General features: G+C 47.4%; 3 protein-coding genes across 3 annotated transcripts; 1 reads left to right on the forward strand and 2 right to left on the reverse strand.

Annotated features, from left to right (window-relative positions):
• Positions 1 to 19: 19 nt before the first annotated feature.
• Positions 20 to 2,179, forward strand: serpinc1 (serpin peptidase inhibitor, clade C (antithrombin), member 1). The gene is made up of 7 exons (XM_029500657.1): positions 20 to 382; positions 540 to 755; positions 823 to 960; positions 1,097 to 1,315; positions 1,504 to 1,678; positions 1,831 to 1,895; positions 2,003 to 2,179. Exons 1-7 carry the CDS (start codon positions 20 to 22, stop codon positions 2,177 to 2,179), a joined length of 1,353 nt encoding a protein of 450 aa, XP_029356517.1.
• A 248-nt stretch (positions 2,180 to 2,427) lies between these two features.
• zbtb37 (zinc finger and BTB domain containing 37) lies at positions 2,428 to 8,916 on the reverse strand. Its single transcript, XM_029501053.1, has 4 exons — positions 8,541 to 8,916; positions 6,962 to 7,903; positions 6,776 to 6,875; positions 2,428 to 6,478 (listed from the first exon to the last, which is right to left on the reverse strand). The coding sequence occupies exons 2-4, from the start codon at positions 7,882 to 7,884 to the stop codon at positions 5,945 to 5,947; spliced, it is 1,557 nt and encodes a 518-aa protein (XP_029356913.1). The 5' UTR covers positions 7,885 to 7,903; positions 8,541 to 8,916; the 3' UTR covers positions 2,428 to 5,944.
• A 1,398-nt stretch (positions 8,917 to 10,314) lies between these two features.
• Positions 10,315 to 13,244, reverse strand: s1pr1 (sphingosine-1-phosphate receptor 1). Its single transcript, XM_029500164.1, has 2 exons — positions 13,116 to 13,244; positions 10,315 to 12,519 (listed from the first exon to the last, which is right to left on the reverse strand). Exon 2 carries the CDS (start codon positions 12,463 to 12,465, stop codon positions 11,296 to 11,298), a length of 1,170 nt encoding a protein of 389 aa, XP_029356024.1. The 5' UTR covers positions 12,466 to 12,519; positions 13,116 to 13,244; the 3' UTR covers positions 10,315 to 11,295.
• Between the last annotated feature and the right edge of the window lie 1,210 nt (positions 13,245 to 14,454).

A 14,454-nucleotide genomic window follows, 5' to 3' on the forward strand; every position in this document is an offset into this window, starting at 1 on the left:
TTTGTTTGTGCTCTCCAGGATGAGGGTTGCCAATTGGCTGCTGGTCCTGGTGTTTCTGCCGCTTTTCTCTCTTGCCATCCGTCCGGACATGTGCAGCGCCAAACCCAAAGACCTCCCACTGGAGCCACGCTGCATCTACCGCAGCCCTGACCCTGATCCTGAGGGCCTGACCCTGGAGCCCGAGGCGATCCCTGAGTCCACCAACCCCAGAGTGTGGGAGCTCTCAAAGGCCAATGGGCGCTTTGCTCTGTCATTTTACAGACAGCTGGCGCTCACCAAGACACCACAGTCCAACATCTTCCTGTCTCCCATCAGTATCTCCACCGCCTTTGCCATGACTAAGTTGGGAGCCTGTGACCAGACACTGCAGCAGATCATGAAGGTCAGAGAGACCAACACAGAGAACTGGTTCAAACTCGGTCCACAACCAGGTCTGATCAGGGGATGAGATAATCTTTAGGTTTAAATCTTGAATCATCTGTTTAGACACCTGTCTCTCCTGATGTCTTCTCCTTCTGCACCTGTCTCTGTCTCCTCAGGTCTTTGAGTTTGACTCCATCAAAGAGAAGACATCAGATCAGGTCCACTTCTTCTTTGCCAAACTCATCTGTCGATTGTTCAGGAAGAAGGATGAGTCCACAGAGCTGATTTCTGCCAACAGGCTGTTTGGGGAGAAGTCACTGGTTTTCAATGAGACATATCAGAACATCAGTGAAAATGTCTATGGTGCCAAACTACTGCCCCTTGGGTTCAAGGTACCACCCCTTCCGGCTCATCTACTCAGGTACGTCCTTCTCCCACTGATCCCAGTCTGTCCTGCAGGAAGACCCAGAAGGAGCCCGAGCCACCATCAACGACTGGATCTCCAACAAAACTGAGAACCGGATACAGGACACACTGCCTCCAGGCTCTCTGGATTCCACCACTGTCCTGGTCCTGGTCAACACCATCTACTTCAAGGTAACAGAATGATGTAGTCCATGGACCATGCAGTTATCTAGATTGACACTATGGCTCAGCATTGGGTGGTGGGGGTTGTTGTTGTTGTTGTTTACATTTGTCGGTGTGTCTAACCTCATTGTGTTGTGCATCTCAGGGTCAATGGAAGAACAAGTTTGACAGCCACAACGTCTTCGCCTCAGATTTCCACATTACTCAGAGTCTCAGCTGTTCGGTGGACATGATGTTCCAGGAGACTCAGTTCAGGTACCAGTTCTACCCTCAAGACAAAGTCCAGGTCCTGGAAATGCCATACAGCGGCGACGACATCACTATGGTTCTCATACTGCCAAGCCGTGACGCAACACTCACTCAGGTAGTATTTGTCATTGGCCTGCTTTTCATTTCTGATCAGGACCTGATAGCTTCTCAGTTCTTCCTGACTATGTAGACTTTGGTCTTGGTACAATACCCTGTGGTCCTGGTACTAGACTCCCTGGTCCACCAGACCACGACAGCCATGCATTAACCTGTGTGTTTGTGTGTGTGTGTGTGTGTGTTGAGGTGGAGGAGAATCTGGATCTCACCAAATTGACCAAATGGCTCAATGGGATGAAAGAGACAAATGTCGCTCTTCACGTTCCCCGGTTCAGGGTGGAGGACAGTATGAGTTTGAGGGAGAAGCTGGAGGCCATGGGATTGACAGACCTGTTCAGTCCAGAGAAGGCCAGTCTACCAGGTACACCAATCTGAGTCAATTAAGCTTTGTCCAAATCCACATCCAGAAAAGCTGACTTCAATGGATCTGTTGAATTTATTAAAGTAAGTTTTCTATATCAAATCCAGTTTAAAGTTGAGGTCCTAGTTCAGTTTCTGGTCTGTTTGTTTCAGGGATGCTGGATAACGGAGGTGGTGGACTCTTCATCTCAGACGCCTTTCACAAAGCCTTTCTGGAGGTCAGTCACTTGCGACAGACCTGTGGATCAGGGTCCTATTACACCTGCAGAACAGGGTTCCAAGAGACATGTTGACCAGAGTCCTAACAGACCTGTTTCCTCTTCAGGTGACCGAGGAGGGTAGTGAGGCAGCAGCAGCTACAGGGGTGGTAGCAGTTGGCCGCTCCATCAATTTGAACCGGGAGGTGTTTCTGGCCGACCGTCCATTCCTGCTGCTCATCAGAGAGTCCACTATCAACGCGCTGCTGTTCATTGGGCGAGTGGTCACCCCCTGTAGCCCATGAGAGCCTCCTGGGGTTCAGACTTGGATATTTTTAAGGTGTTGGTGCTGGGGATCATGCGATATGTTGTGAGTGTGCCCTGAATTGTAACTGTTTTGCTTCCTCTACAAAATAAAGTTTAAGAGGAATTTCATGTTTTGTTGTCATGGAACTCTACAGTGTGGAGTAAGTTGAAATAACATTTTAAAATTCTGGTAGATTTGAGTATAAAAAGGAGTCGAGTCGCTGTGTTAGACACTTAAAGTGCTTTATTTCCTGTGGAGGAGACTGGACCTGGGACTGATCTGGTCTGACGTATTAGTGGTCATAGTGAGAGAAGCTTCTTCACATTTTTCTAAATGAAATGAACCTTTGGCCTCCTTCCCTAACTCCCACCCCCACAGAGACATGCAACATAGATCTTTACTCATCCTGGTTCCTGAGGAACCTGTACAATATCTGAGGAACTTGTAGAACAATTATTTCATGAGTCTGGTTGTCATGGTTACTGCGGCAAAACAAAGTGAGTCAGTATGAGCTGGAGACATGAAGATGATGATGGGGAGTAGGATGATGAGGATAAAGATGAGGTTGGGCTGTTTTCACAGTTTCAGGTGAAGTTGAACAGAAGAGGACGACAGGGATCCTGAGTCTGACCAGACCAGACTTAACAGGACTGATCTGGACCAGGCAAGACCAGCTGCTCTGGAAATGGCTTCAGGTTTGGAACAGATCAGTGAGGTGGCGTCTGGACTTCACCAGCAGCTGTTTGATCAGTGACCAAAGTGATCAAACAGCTGATTATCAGTGCAATTCTGACCAATCAGCAGCTGATAATAATATTGACGGTAAAAAAACCGGATAGCCTTTGCAGTGGATCGTTACTGGACCATTAATCAATAACAATGATTAAAATGACTGCCTGTTCCTGTCACCTGATCACAAATTTTCCTGAAGCAGAGACTAGGTAAGGTCATGCCTGGGAACCTATCACAAACAAGTATCTTGTAGGGTGGGGCATAATGAAGAGGTCTTGTTACCATGACGACTGTTCAGCTCCATGGGGCCTGGTCTTGGTTTGTGTCGTCCTGCTGCCATTTTTTATATACAGATGAGTTTGATTTTCACTCTGAGGTTTAGCCGTTAACTTTCTGCTACGTAGGGGAAGTTCATGTCCGGGTCACTGAAGAAGAATCTGTATACCTGATAGTTCCTGGTTTAGCCTGAAGAGGGAGCACAACGGCGGTGGTAGTGGCGACGGCGGCAGCAGTGGAAGAACCCTCAAGTCCCGCCACAGTGAGGACTGAGCCACCAGATTCACTTGCATAAAAAATAACCTGTCCACTGAAAATCTGATTCACAGCTCTGTAGAAAAACAGTAACAGCTGATCTGTGTGCTACCTGGCCCCCACCCCCCTACTATCATTCATATGCAAAAGACAAAAAACAAACAAAAACAACAAAAAAAAAAACAAAACATCTTAATAGTTTAAATATGTTTGTCTGATAATATGTTTATATTCTCACTGTTCAGTTTTCAAAAAATGTCTCTGATAAGTGCTGAAGTTGTTTTGGAGGTGCCAATGGGGCCACAGCCTCTTTCCTTTGGTTGCCAGGCAGTCCGTCCTGCTTCTCTCCTCCAGTGAGGAACTCTGACCTCTGGAGGGTTTTTGAAGTCCAGCTCCACAGCCTGGTGACTACTTCCATCTGGTCTGTGTGTGGCTCCTAGTCATGTTGAACCAGATCAACTTTGTCAGTAATGCATCAGATCTGCTGCACCATCACCTGCCACAGGTTGACAGCCATCAAATGTCTTTTATATTTAAAAGACCAAATGATTTGATCATTAATTAAAACTATTGTTTAAATTCATATCATTTAAAGTTCTGTGTTAGCAAACTTTAAGTAAAAGTCAAAGCAGCTTTTGTGACATCTCATGATTTTGAAACTAACCTGTTAGCTTCTGAGCAAAAGTTGATTTGCTGTCTTTGTGGAAAATAACTCACTAATGCCTAATAGTGTGCATCAGGTAACTTACACGTTAGCTCTTTAACTTGACTGTGCAACCCCCCCAAAAAAAATTTTTGCATGAAAACCAATGCTTATTTTCTTTGTTCCTTAGGAACAATGATGCTTAATCATGTGAGATGGTTAATATTAGATTAGCTAAGGTGAGCCAACTAACTCACAAGCTTTAGCGTCATTAGCAATGAAGGCCAGTGGTGTGACTGGATTTACAACTTTGTCTAAGAAATATGATGCTATTGTTCAACAGTCAACACCAGCTAATAAAAAGAGCTTAGCTCCGTTAGCAGTGGTGCTACCTAACTGTGCAAAGGTGAGACAGAAAAAGCAATTAGATTCCAAACTAATATTAGCGTAAGCTGTGTAGCAAATATTTTAATGATTAACTGATTATATTTAATATTAAATTATCTGTGACGGATGGATACATCTAAACCTGAACTTAAACCTGGTTTTGGGTTGAGTGCAGCAAGTTGATGCATCACCAACAGCAACAGTGATGTTGGCCACTTCCAATCAGGTTCAGACTCGTCTCCTCATCCTCTGTGTCACACATTGTCAGAGCAAAAAGTGTCCAAGAAAAAACAAGAAAACGACAAAGACATGCTGGTTATAAAAATCTGTGAGAAGACTGACAGCGCTCTGTGGGCGGGGCAGAGCGCCCCCTTGTGGCTGTGTGCTCTGCCCTGCAGCAGCTGTATTGCGTCATTGTGAGAGGTAACTGAGCTGTGTAGCTTATTTGAGGCTGGACGCTGTCCAGCTGTTTCCTGCTGTGAGTCTGTTGATCAACAGGTGGCTGATGGTCCGAGTTCAACGTCATAACACTGAAACTCTTCTAATTCAGACCAGACCAGTAGGACCAGAGTCCTTGAGTCCGGGACTCAGCATCAGCCCGAGCTCTCAGATGCATCACAGGCTCCTCCTGAGGTGTCTAAACTAGGAGTCCACTTGAACAGGGTCCCTGCAGGTGAGACCACTGACCATGTGGCCACCTGAGGTCAGTTCAGTTCCCTGAGGAAGCCTGTGAGATACAGACGAAAGCTCTGACATTTTCTCATTTTACAGAAAAACTAAAAATTCATTAATCAACTATAAACCTGATCAATCAATATTGAAAACCACCCAAGTCCCCACTGTACCAGGACCAGGTCCTGAGGAGGTCCTACTATAGACTTGTGCCTGATGAGGTCATGATCCTGACAGGGACCTGGTCCGGCTGAGATCGTGATGGGGATTTGTTGAGGTCTGTAGTTTGATGCTGCCCAACTCATCAGGATCTCTGATCGCTGACCCACTGGGACTAAATGTGTTTTTCTGACGTGGCGTTTGAGCTGCAGGGTCATCATCACCCAACTGCTCCGGATTGTCTCAAGGCAAATATGAAGGATCCGAACTGTGAAACTGGCACTGAGAAGTTTGGCAAAGATAGACGCTGTTGTGTTTGATGCTGCATTGTGAACCTGTAATACCTGTAATATAAAATTAGAAATCTGTAACATAAGTATACGGAGGCAGACAAGGCCATGTGGCCTGTGGTGCATGAGGTTGTTGGACTGTGTGGCATTTTCTTCATTGTAGCTTAATCTGTTGGGCTTGGTTAGTGAAGGTAGATGCGGTTTAAAGCGGAAAAGTTACAGTCTGGTCTCTGGTGTGTCTAAACGTTCTGTGCCCTGTCATCTGTTGGTCAGCTGGGACCAGACCGGCCCCCCCCATCTCTGCCTCCCTACTCCGACTTTGAACCTCACACTCATCCACCTATCTGGGTCAGTCAGGCCCAGTAGTGGACACCGAGGCCTGGGGACCTTCTCCATACTGTCCTCCACCGCCACTGCTCCCACCGCCATTGCCCCCACCCTCTGGGTCCTCCTGGCTGGGGGAGGCCTCGTCACTCGGACCCCCCCTGGATGTCACAGAGGCAGTGGTGGTTTCAGGGGAAGCGCTATGAGCCTCTTGGGGAGCACAACCAGGGTGGTTCTTACGGAAGTGCTGATTGAGGATGGCCTGGAAGGGGAAACTCTTGCCACAGACGTGGCAATGGAAGGGTTTGTTGCCGGTGTGCTTGCGGATGTGATATTCCAGCTGATCCTTGCGAGTGTACTTCTTCCCACAGATGCGGCAGACAAATGGTGTGATCCCCATGTGCAGACGCATATGGCGGTCCAGGCTCCCTTTCTGGTTGAAAGACTTGCAGCAGTAGATGCATGTAAGCCGGGGATTGTAGCGGAACCAGCGATCTCCAACCTGCTCCCTTAGGTAGTCCTCGTATCCACCCATATCAAATGCCACATGCTCTTCCCCCTGATCAGCAGAGCAAAATGTTAAGACACCAAAACACCATAACAGACCCCATAAACAACAATTCCTACGTTGACCATTTAGATATGTGGAATTCTGAAATTCTAGGAATATTGTAGAATCAGTGCTACCAAAGACTTACCTAGACCCTTCAGTACACCATGTAGAGGATTTACATGCATTTCAGGGGTCCTTTTAATGTTCACTGGTTTTGAGGCTCTAACCTTGTCTTTTAACATGTTCTAGTGAGTACAGAAGGGGATATGTATGGGATTTATAAGTGGTTAGTCGGACTAATACCTGGGAGCTGGGCTGTCTCAGTTCATCTGGCTGGTTGGGAGACTCACTCTTGGCTCTCTGGCGCTCAGCCAGGACAACCACACTGCCAGTGGGACTGAACCTGATGGATAAATACACATACAGTACACATACACATACAGTCATCAAGTGTCCAGCTGTTATGAGCAGTGTCTAGTCCTAACTCACCTGTCTGTCTCACTGAGGCTGGAGGAGGGTTGGATGCCACGGGCCCCGAGTGATCCCACTGGCGCTGTCACCAATGTGCTGCGTCCTGACGTGTCAATCATCACGGTGGCCCCCTCCTCCACAGGCCCTCCTTCCTCTTGGTGTTCTCCTGCTCCAATCCACTCCTCCATCCTCTCTGTTTTGATCCTGACTCCATCCACACCGCTGCCCTCCTCTGCGCTGCCAGACCGTTCTAGCTCGCTGCTGGTTTCCACGTACCACTGACCGGCCCGATTGATGCGAAGGATCGGTTCTTTGCCGGCTCTACCAGTGGCAGTGGCCCCCGGGCCCTCCAGCCCACTGTGCTCCACAGTTGGTGAGGGGCTGATTGGCTCCTCAGTGGGGCTCACTGCTTCACAGGCCTCTCCACCGCCTCGTGGGCCAAGTAGCCGCAGACCGCCATGATGGCCCCCTCGGACCATGGCCTCCAGTGTCCTGCCACTCCTGGGGCCACGCACTTCTTCCTCCCTGGACTCTTCATCCAGGTCAGCTAGGCTAATCTTCAGGTGGATGCCTTCCAGAATCTGGGTGCAACGGTCAATGATGTGCTGCATCTGTAAGAAGCTGGCAGCTGTCAGGTAGCTAATGATGTCGGCGAGCTGCAGGCAGAGGCGGCCAGTGTAGCAGAAGGACAACAGCTGCTCAAACACTGACGGGTTTCGAATCACCGTCAGTGACACAGTGCTCATCTGGCTTAGAGACATGTGGTCCCGGAAGTACGGTGAGCTGGCAGCAAGGACCACCTTGTGTGCGCGAAAGCTCTGACCCTGAACGTTGACCACAATGTCACAGAGACGTCCCTGAACACGGAGCTGGTTCAGGTGAGTCAGAACTGAATTGCTGAAGTCCGGGATGTCAAGCTGGATACTGCCTGAGCGCTCCATGCTGTGACCTGCGGGGACACTGCAATGACACGAGAGGATCAGCAACAAACCAGGAACTGGACCAGACAGAGATTTGACTGAAACCTGTTCAGTATCACACTCTACCAGGGTCCAACACTGTGGTTAATATTTTTGGTCACAAATGTCCACCATTCATCAAATACAGACCTTACACAGGTATTCTATTAAAAACCAGAGAACCAGAGCAGGTTCTGTCCCAGCAATGTGGCTTTATTTCTATCTATTTATTTTTTCACAATTTCACCGCTCAGAGAGAACGTTCTGATATTCGGAGTCAGGTCACATCTAGACCAGCTCCAACTGCATCATTCTGATCCAGGCTGCCTGAACTATTTGACAGGTAGAACACATCCATCCTCCAGGTGAAAACCTTCAGGAAGGAGGATCTGGTGGAGGACTTGGATTAACTTGGCTCAATCAGAGCCCTCCCACAGAACAGGTCACTGTCCAGGTCGAGAAAAGTGTCCCATGTGGACCTGCAACCTGTCACCTCCCTGGACCGACCCACTGAAAACGATAGTCTAACTGCACGACCCAGAACCAGACCACAACAGGACACCAGGATAAATCAGATCCAGATCTGTGCCAGTCTGACTCAAGGGAGCAGGTGAAGCTCCAGGTGTGCTGTTTCTCACCTGAGGGGCGGGGAGAGATCTGGTCTAGATTCAGGGCACGGTTGTGTCAAGGCTTCAGTGCTGCAGCTAGCTGAACATCATTAACGCTAGAAGGAAGTGACGGTGGCCCGGTTCGCCTTGGTCCGGTCCGGTCCGGTCTGGCCAGGCCCGACAGGCTGCAGCTCCACCCGCCGCTCCTCCAGGCTCCGGAGCTCCGCGGTTCCAGCGGCGGTCGTGTCGGACTCAAGGCCGGAGAACAGCAGCTGACCTCGGGCTCCGGTCCGTCTGCAGCCGCTCTGACGCCATTCCGGTGGGAGTCAGACTCGGTTCGGTTCTGGTTCAGTGTCGGCAGATTCTCATCTTCCTTTTCACGGCTGAAGGGCCGTGGCTGCAGGAAGGGAAGAGGGAAGGAAGAAAACGTGCAGCGCATGCTGGGAAATGTTGTTCAAGTGATAAGCGACAGTCGTCTTAAAGGGAGCTTTCAAGACTTCATTACCCAGCATGCATCCGCGAAGAACGGGGTCATGACTCATAATGCCACTTTGAATTTGGTAAAGTGGGGCAAACACATACACGAACACGCAAAGATACACAAACACACACGTACGCAAACATGCAGACAAGGCCATGTGTGTAGTGTATTAAGTACACTACTTTAATTATTCAAATAGATATAAATAAAGAATAAAAAAATCTAATAATTTATTGAACATATTTCAAATAAATGTATTATTTCTTTAAAATATATGGAAGAAAATTATATGCAAGTTTATTAGTGAATTCCTTTACTTTGAAAAGCCTGTTGCGACTTATTGTAGTTTAGCTGTAATTAAGTCATTGTCAACTCAGAGTCTGTAGTTTGGTCACTGTTTGTAATTACATTGGTGTCTGTAGTTTGGACAGCATCTGTACTTATATCAGTGTCCATAGTTTAGACTGTAGTTCAGTCATAGTCTATTGTTAAATCTATGTCTGTAGTTTAGTCAGTGTTCATAGTTTGGCTATTGTGTGTACTAGTCAGTGTCTGTAATTTAGAAAGTGTCTAGTTCATACACTGTCTGTAGTTTTGATAGGGTCTGTATCTTGGTCAGTGTCTGTAGTTCAGTCATTGTCTGTAGTTCAGTCATTGTCTGTAGTTCAGTCATTGTCTGTAATTGGTCAGTGTCTGTAGCTTGGTCAGTGATTCTTAACACACTGGGTTTCTAATTGTGTGTTTATTAGGAGCTAACAGACCAACATCAGTTACTCAGTTCAGACGAACACATTAATAGTTTAATTGATCAGGTCTCCATGGTAACAGTGTTTCGTTTATACGTAAGCTCATTTCTGCCAAATTTAATCAAATTCTTGAAAAAGTGATTGGATTTCTAAAATGTTTCTCTATGAAGCTCCTGCATCAGATTCAATATGTCGATTGAGGACCTTGTTTATGAAAAGCTGCTAATAAAACCATGTGATGATGTGGAAATCTCCAGAAAAGGACATGGGATGAGGCTGTTCTACAGGCTTTTGGCAGGAACAAGCTTCCGTAGCTCAAAGACAACTGAACCTGAAAAGGGAACATTTTCTCCTGGTTTCACACATAAATGAACTCAACTAGAAAAACAGCACAACCCACAACACCAACAGGGAGTAGAAAATACACCTGACTCAGAGTCTCTACAACGATCACAGTTAACTTTTTACAGAGGTCAGAATTCAGGTGCTGGCATCACTGAGCTGAACTTCCTGCCCTGACTGTGGTCATGTGACCTCTCCTCGGGTGCTGCTGTGTTTATGAAAGTCAGAAATTACACCACATTGAAAAATTTATTTGAACTGAAGATCAGGTAAGTATGTCTGAGATATGACTGTATCAGAGATCTGTTATTGTTTACAGTAACCTGTTTACATGACTTTATGGCATAAATGCTGGTTTTTGAAACCACACTCAGAAGTTTCCCATCGTCTTGAACTCAGCATGAGACACCCATTGATATCACAAATGTTGGTCCGGGTCTCTGATCAGAACCGCTGGTCTGGTCTTGCTGGTCAGATCTGGATATATCAAACACATCCAGATGTTAGAGCTGGTAACAGATGTGGATCAAACTAAGACGAATGACTCTGAGCAGAGGAGAAAGATTTCTGAGGTCACCTCAGGTCACCTGAGGACAACTGACCTCTAAAATCAACTCAGGTCACCTGAGCTTTGAGGCCACCTGACCTCTGACCTCACTAGAGGTCACCAGAAGTCACCTGTATTTAAGGACAAAGATGAAAAAAAAAAATCAAATTCTCCACAAATTAAATATCTGACAGCTGAGTGTTTAAGATTCTAGTTGTTCTTAGAGTGTCAGTATAAAGTCTGTTTTTTCTTCTACCAGGATGAGTAACTCATTCTACGAAGCTAAGATCTTCAGGGATCAGGCCGAGAATGAACCTGGACTGCCATGATCCACATTAACCAAGTGAGTTCAGATAAACCTGAACCTGAAGTGTAGCAGCTTTTGAAGCAGGAACTCTCCTCCAGGCAGATCAGCTGATGCTCCTCAAGTTGAATCAACTGATCCTCTTCCAGGTGAATCAGCTGATCCTCTTCCAGGTGTGCTAAGTGGTGAAGACAGGTCTGGGGGTTCCCTGGTTCAGGTTTAATAAGTGCTGTGAGCCCTGATGAGGTGAAGGTTAAGGTCAGTTTGTGATGACACCATCAGGCGCCGTTCACACCTCTTTGAGTACAAAGTCTCCATCTGACCCTTACGTCCATCTCTCTATGACTCTTTGAGGGTTTTGACATTTAGGATGTTGAGGTGATATTCCCTGAGGACACCACCGTTGTGTCCCTTGGCGAATATTCCACCTCCTCCTTGTTGGGGTGAGAGGAGTTGTCCGATTTACTGCGGCTGAACTCTGCGCCCACAATGGGCCCGGTGAACTTGGCATTGGGCCGGATGCAAGCAGTGCAGCAGAGCAGTGTCTTGAGGAAAGCGCGGCGCATCTCATTGCTGGTTAGCGTATAGATGAGGGGGTTCATGGCAGAGTTGAGCACGGCGAGTGCCAGGAACCACTCAGCCTTGTAGAGAATGGGGCAACTCAGCGTCTCACATGCCACATCCAGCAGAAGGAGAATGAAGAGTGGAGCCCAGCAGGCAATGAAGCAGCTTAGGACAATGATGACAGTCTTAAGCAGTGCGAGTGACTTCTCTGAGCTCTTGCTGTTTGTGCTGGCATTACCACGACCATTGGACCCTTTGCGGAAGACAAGTTTACGGCTGCGAGTGCGCACCAGTGAGTAGATCCGAGCATAGAGTGCCACGATGGCCATGAGGATAATGCTGAAGACGGTGGTACAGAACAAAATGTAGGTCTTGTGGTAGAGTGGCAGCACTGTGGAGCACTGCATCATGTTCTGAATGCAGTTCCAGCCCATCACTGGCAGGCCACCCAGCAATGCTGCAATCATCCATACAGTGCTGATGAGCAGGAAGACACGGCAGGTGTTGCCATTGTTGTGAAGCTTCATTTTCAGCATGGTGAGGTGGCGCTCAATGGCGATGGCCAGCAGGCTGAAGACAGAAGCAGCCAGTGCCACAAACATGCTGCCCTCCCTGAAGAACCACTGCGTTGGCGTCAGCTTGTAGGTGTTCGCGCCTGAGAGCAGGATGTTGGCGGTGTAGACAACACCTGCCAGCAGGTCGGACAGTGCCAGGTTCCCAATGAAGTAGTACATGGGTTTGTGGAACTTCTTGGTCCTCCAGATGGTGGTCAGGACCAGGATGTTCTCCAGGATGATGAAGCAGCACACGATGATGAAGACCACAGAGTCCGCCTTCAGACCTGAGTGCTGCTCTGTCTTGCGGAACTTGCCGGTGTAGTTGTAGTGTTTGGCGATCAGGTCGGAGTAGCTGGGCTCAGCCATGGCCTGCAGCTGTAGCAGAAGTCCAGCAGAGGGCGCCACGTCCTTCATGTCTGGTAGTAAGCATGAAGCGGGGCAGAGAGGCCAGCTGGGGGGGGCATCCTCCTGGAGAGAGACACAACTGTCAGAGACTCAACTGCTTCCAGCAAACTGTAATGTACTGTCCTGGTCTGTAGTTGTTCCAGGACCCGGACTAATACCCAAACCCACAGATCTGTTCGGGTCTGTCTTGATTTATTTTTGGGGCAGCTACTCCCCCAGGTCTGAAAACCTGCTATTTCCACTGATCCACGAACCTCAGCCTTTTATCTACCACTTGAAAACACCTGAAACACGCGTGTCATCTCGGATTGAGGACTCAACATCAATTCGGATCTAAAATCTGGATCCGAAATCTGTTTCTGAAATCCGTACCTCGGTCTCGTCCCCGTTTCCCCCTCACGCGGATCAATCGGTTGATCCGGTTCGTTCATGTTTCACACTCAACTCGACAGTAAAACCCGAACCTCTATGACGTCATTGTTAGTCTTTAAAACTGAACTTAAACGGTTTTGGTCTCCGGCTTTAAATGAGATCCCGAATCAAACAGACCTGAACAAAGACCCAAAACTTTATCTGAGTAAATTAACATTTGTCCCGAGGCCGTCCGCGCCCGTTTACGACACAAAAAACTTTGAAATAATGATGAAATAAGTTTTTACCTTGAGGAATCAGGAAGAGTCCGGAGAAGAACAGTGTGGAGAAGAGTCCGACAGAGGAGCGGGACCGAGAGGAGAGCGGGACACAGCGATCAGGAGGAGGAGGGGGGAGGAGGAGGATGGAGGATGAAGATGCTGCCCTCCTTCCCATCTCCTGCTTTTGATTCTGTTCTTCTTCTCCATAAAAACTGAGCTGATCAATAAATTAAGAAAATTCATCAGATTTTACAGTAATGTCTTCAGTTCGAACCTGTCAAAGGTTAAGGAGATAAATAAAATTCCACACAAATTACAGCAAACAAAAATAATCACTGCCAACAATCACATTAATTATTTCTTCCTTTTTCTGTGTGGGACTCCCTACCCCACTGCCATGACCCCTTACCTCTTACTCCCATCATAACTGTCAGCGCTCCTCCCTGAGACTGAAATAAGACTCAAAACCAACAGTAGGTCTGTTGATCCAATCTATTGAAGGTGGAAGTTTGTGTCCACAAGTCACAACCCCAACTCCTGTCAGGACCCAGGACCGAGAACCCAGAACACAGAATCCAGAACCCTAAAGCCTAAAGCCAGAATGCAGAATCCAGGACAAGAGACCCACTACTCTGACATCATAATCCAGAACACAGGACCCTGAACACTGACCCCTGACAAAGGATTCAGGATTATGAACCCTGAAACCTTAAACCAGAACCCAGAACAAAAATTCCCATAGTCCAGAGTCTGATTATCAGAACCTCCAGATACCCAGTTGGTAAATAAGGTAATGTAACAGCTTTACTGGGATATTACTATGACCTTATTGGGACCTTACCTGGACATTATTGGGAGATTACTGGGATATTACAGGGAGAATACTGATGTTGGTTTCCTGTTTGCTGGTTGAAGAAAACAGAGCTGAGATGAACAGAGAGTATTGGAGGAGGGGGAGGGCTGGTGGTTTTAGGGAGAGGTGGGGGTAACAAAGGCCTCTTTCCTCCGTGCTGCCGACTGTATTCAGACTCTGCATAGCTGAGCATCACCATGACAACGACTGAAGGGAAACGGGGAAGAAGCTCAGACTTTAACTTCTGTTAGACTCAGATGTGTTTTGCTCCTTGTCCTGGTCAGGCCTCAGTGGTAGACCAGGACTGATATTTTTGAATGACAGTATAGCACTACATTAGATCTGGGTTAAGATAAAGTTTGAATTTTTTGCTCTGTCTTGGTATTAGTCTTGGCCCTGCTCTAACTCCTGATCAGGATCAGGGCTATTATCCTTGGTTGATAAACATGGTTCCTTTTCTAGTCTTGCTCATATTTCGGAACCCAGACCATTTACTTTGTTATACATTACCCC

Source organism: Echeneis naucrates, chromosome 4 (genome assembly GCF_900963305.1).
Source record: "Echeneis naucrates chromosome 4, fEcheNa1.1, whole genome shotgun sequence".
Lineage (NCBI taxonomy): Eukaryota > Metazoa > Chordata > Actinopteri > Carangiformes > Echeneidae > Echeneis > Echeneis naucrates.

What these genes read in the sequence shown, in the direction of transcription:
- zbtb37 (XM_029501053.1), bottom strand. Translation starts at nt 7,884, where the DNA reads ATGGAGCGCTCAGGCAGTATCCAGCTTGACATCCCGGACTTCAGCAAT. An exon ending in AGCCTCAGTGAGACAGACAG is followed by an intron (nt 6,876 to 6,961) that starts GTGAGTTAGGAC and finishes TTTATCCATCAG; the next exon opens with GTTCAGTCCCACTGGCAGTG. An exon ending in TGAGACAGCCCAGCTCCCAG is followed by an intron (nt 6,479 to 6,775) that starts GTATTAGTCCGA and finishes TCTGCTGATCAG; the next exon opens with GGGGAAGAGCATGTGGCATT.
- s1pr1 (XM_029500164.1), bottom strand. Translation starts at nt 12,465, where the DNA reads ATGAAGGACGTGGCGCCCTCTGCTGGACTTCTGCTACAGCTGCAGGCC.
- serpinc1 (XM_029500657.1), top strand. Translation starts at nt 20, where the DNA reads ATGAGGGTTGCCAATTGGCTGCTGGTCCTGGTGTTTCTGCCGCTTTTC. An exon ending in CACTGCAGCAGATCATGAAG is followed by an intron (nt 383 to 539) that starts GTCAGAGAGACC and finishes CTGTCTCCTCAG; the next exon opens with GTCTTTGAGTTTGACTCCAT. An exon ending in TTCACAAAGCCTTTCTGGAG is followed by an intron (nt 1,896 to 2,002) that starts GTCAGTCACTTG and finishes TTTCCTCTTCAG; the next exon opens with GTGACCGAGGAGGGTAGTGA.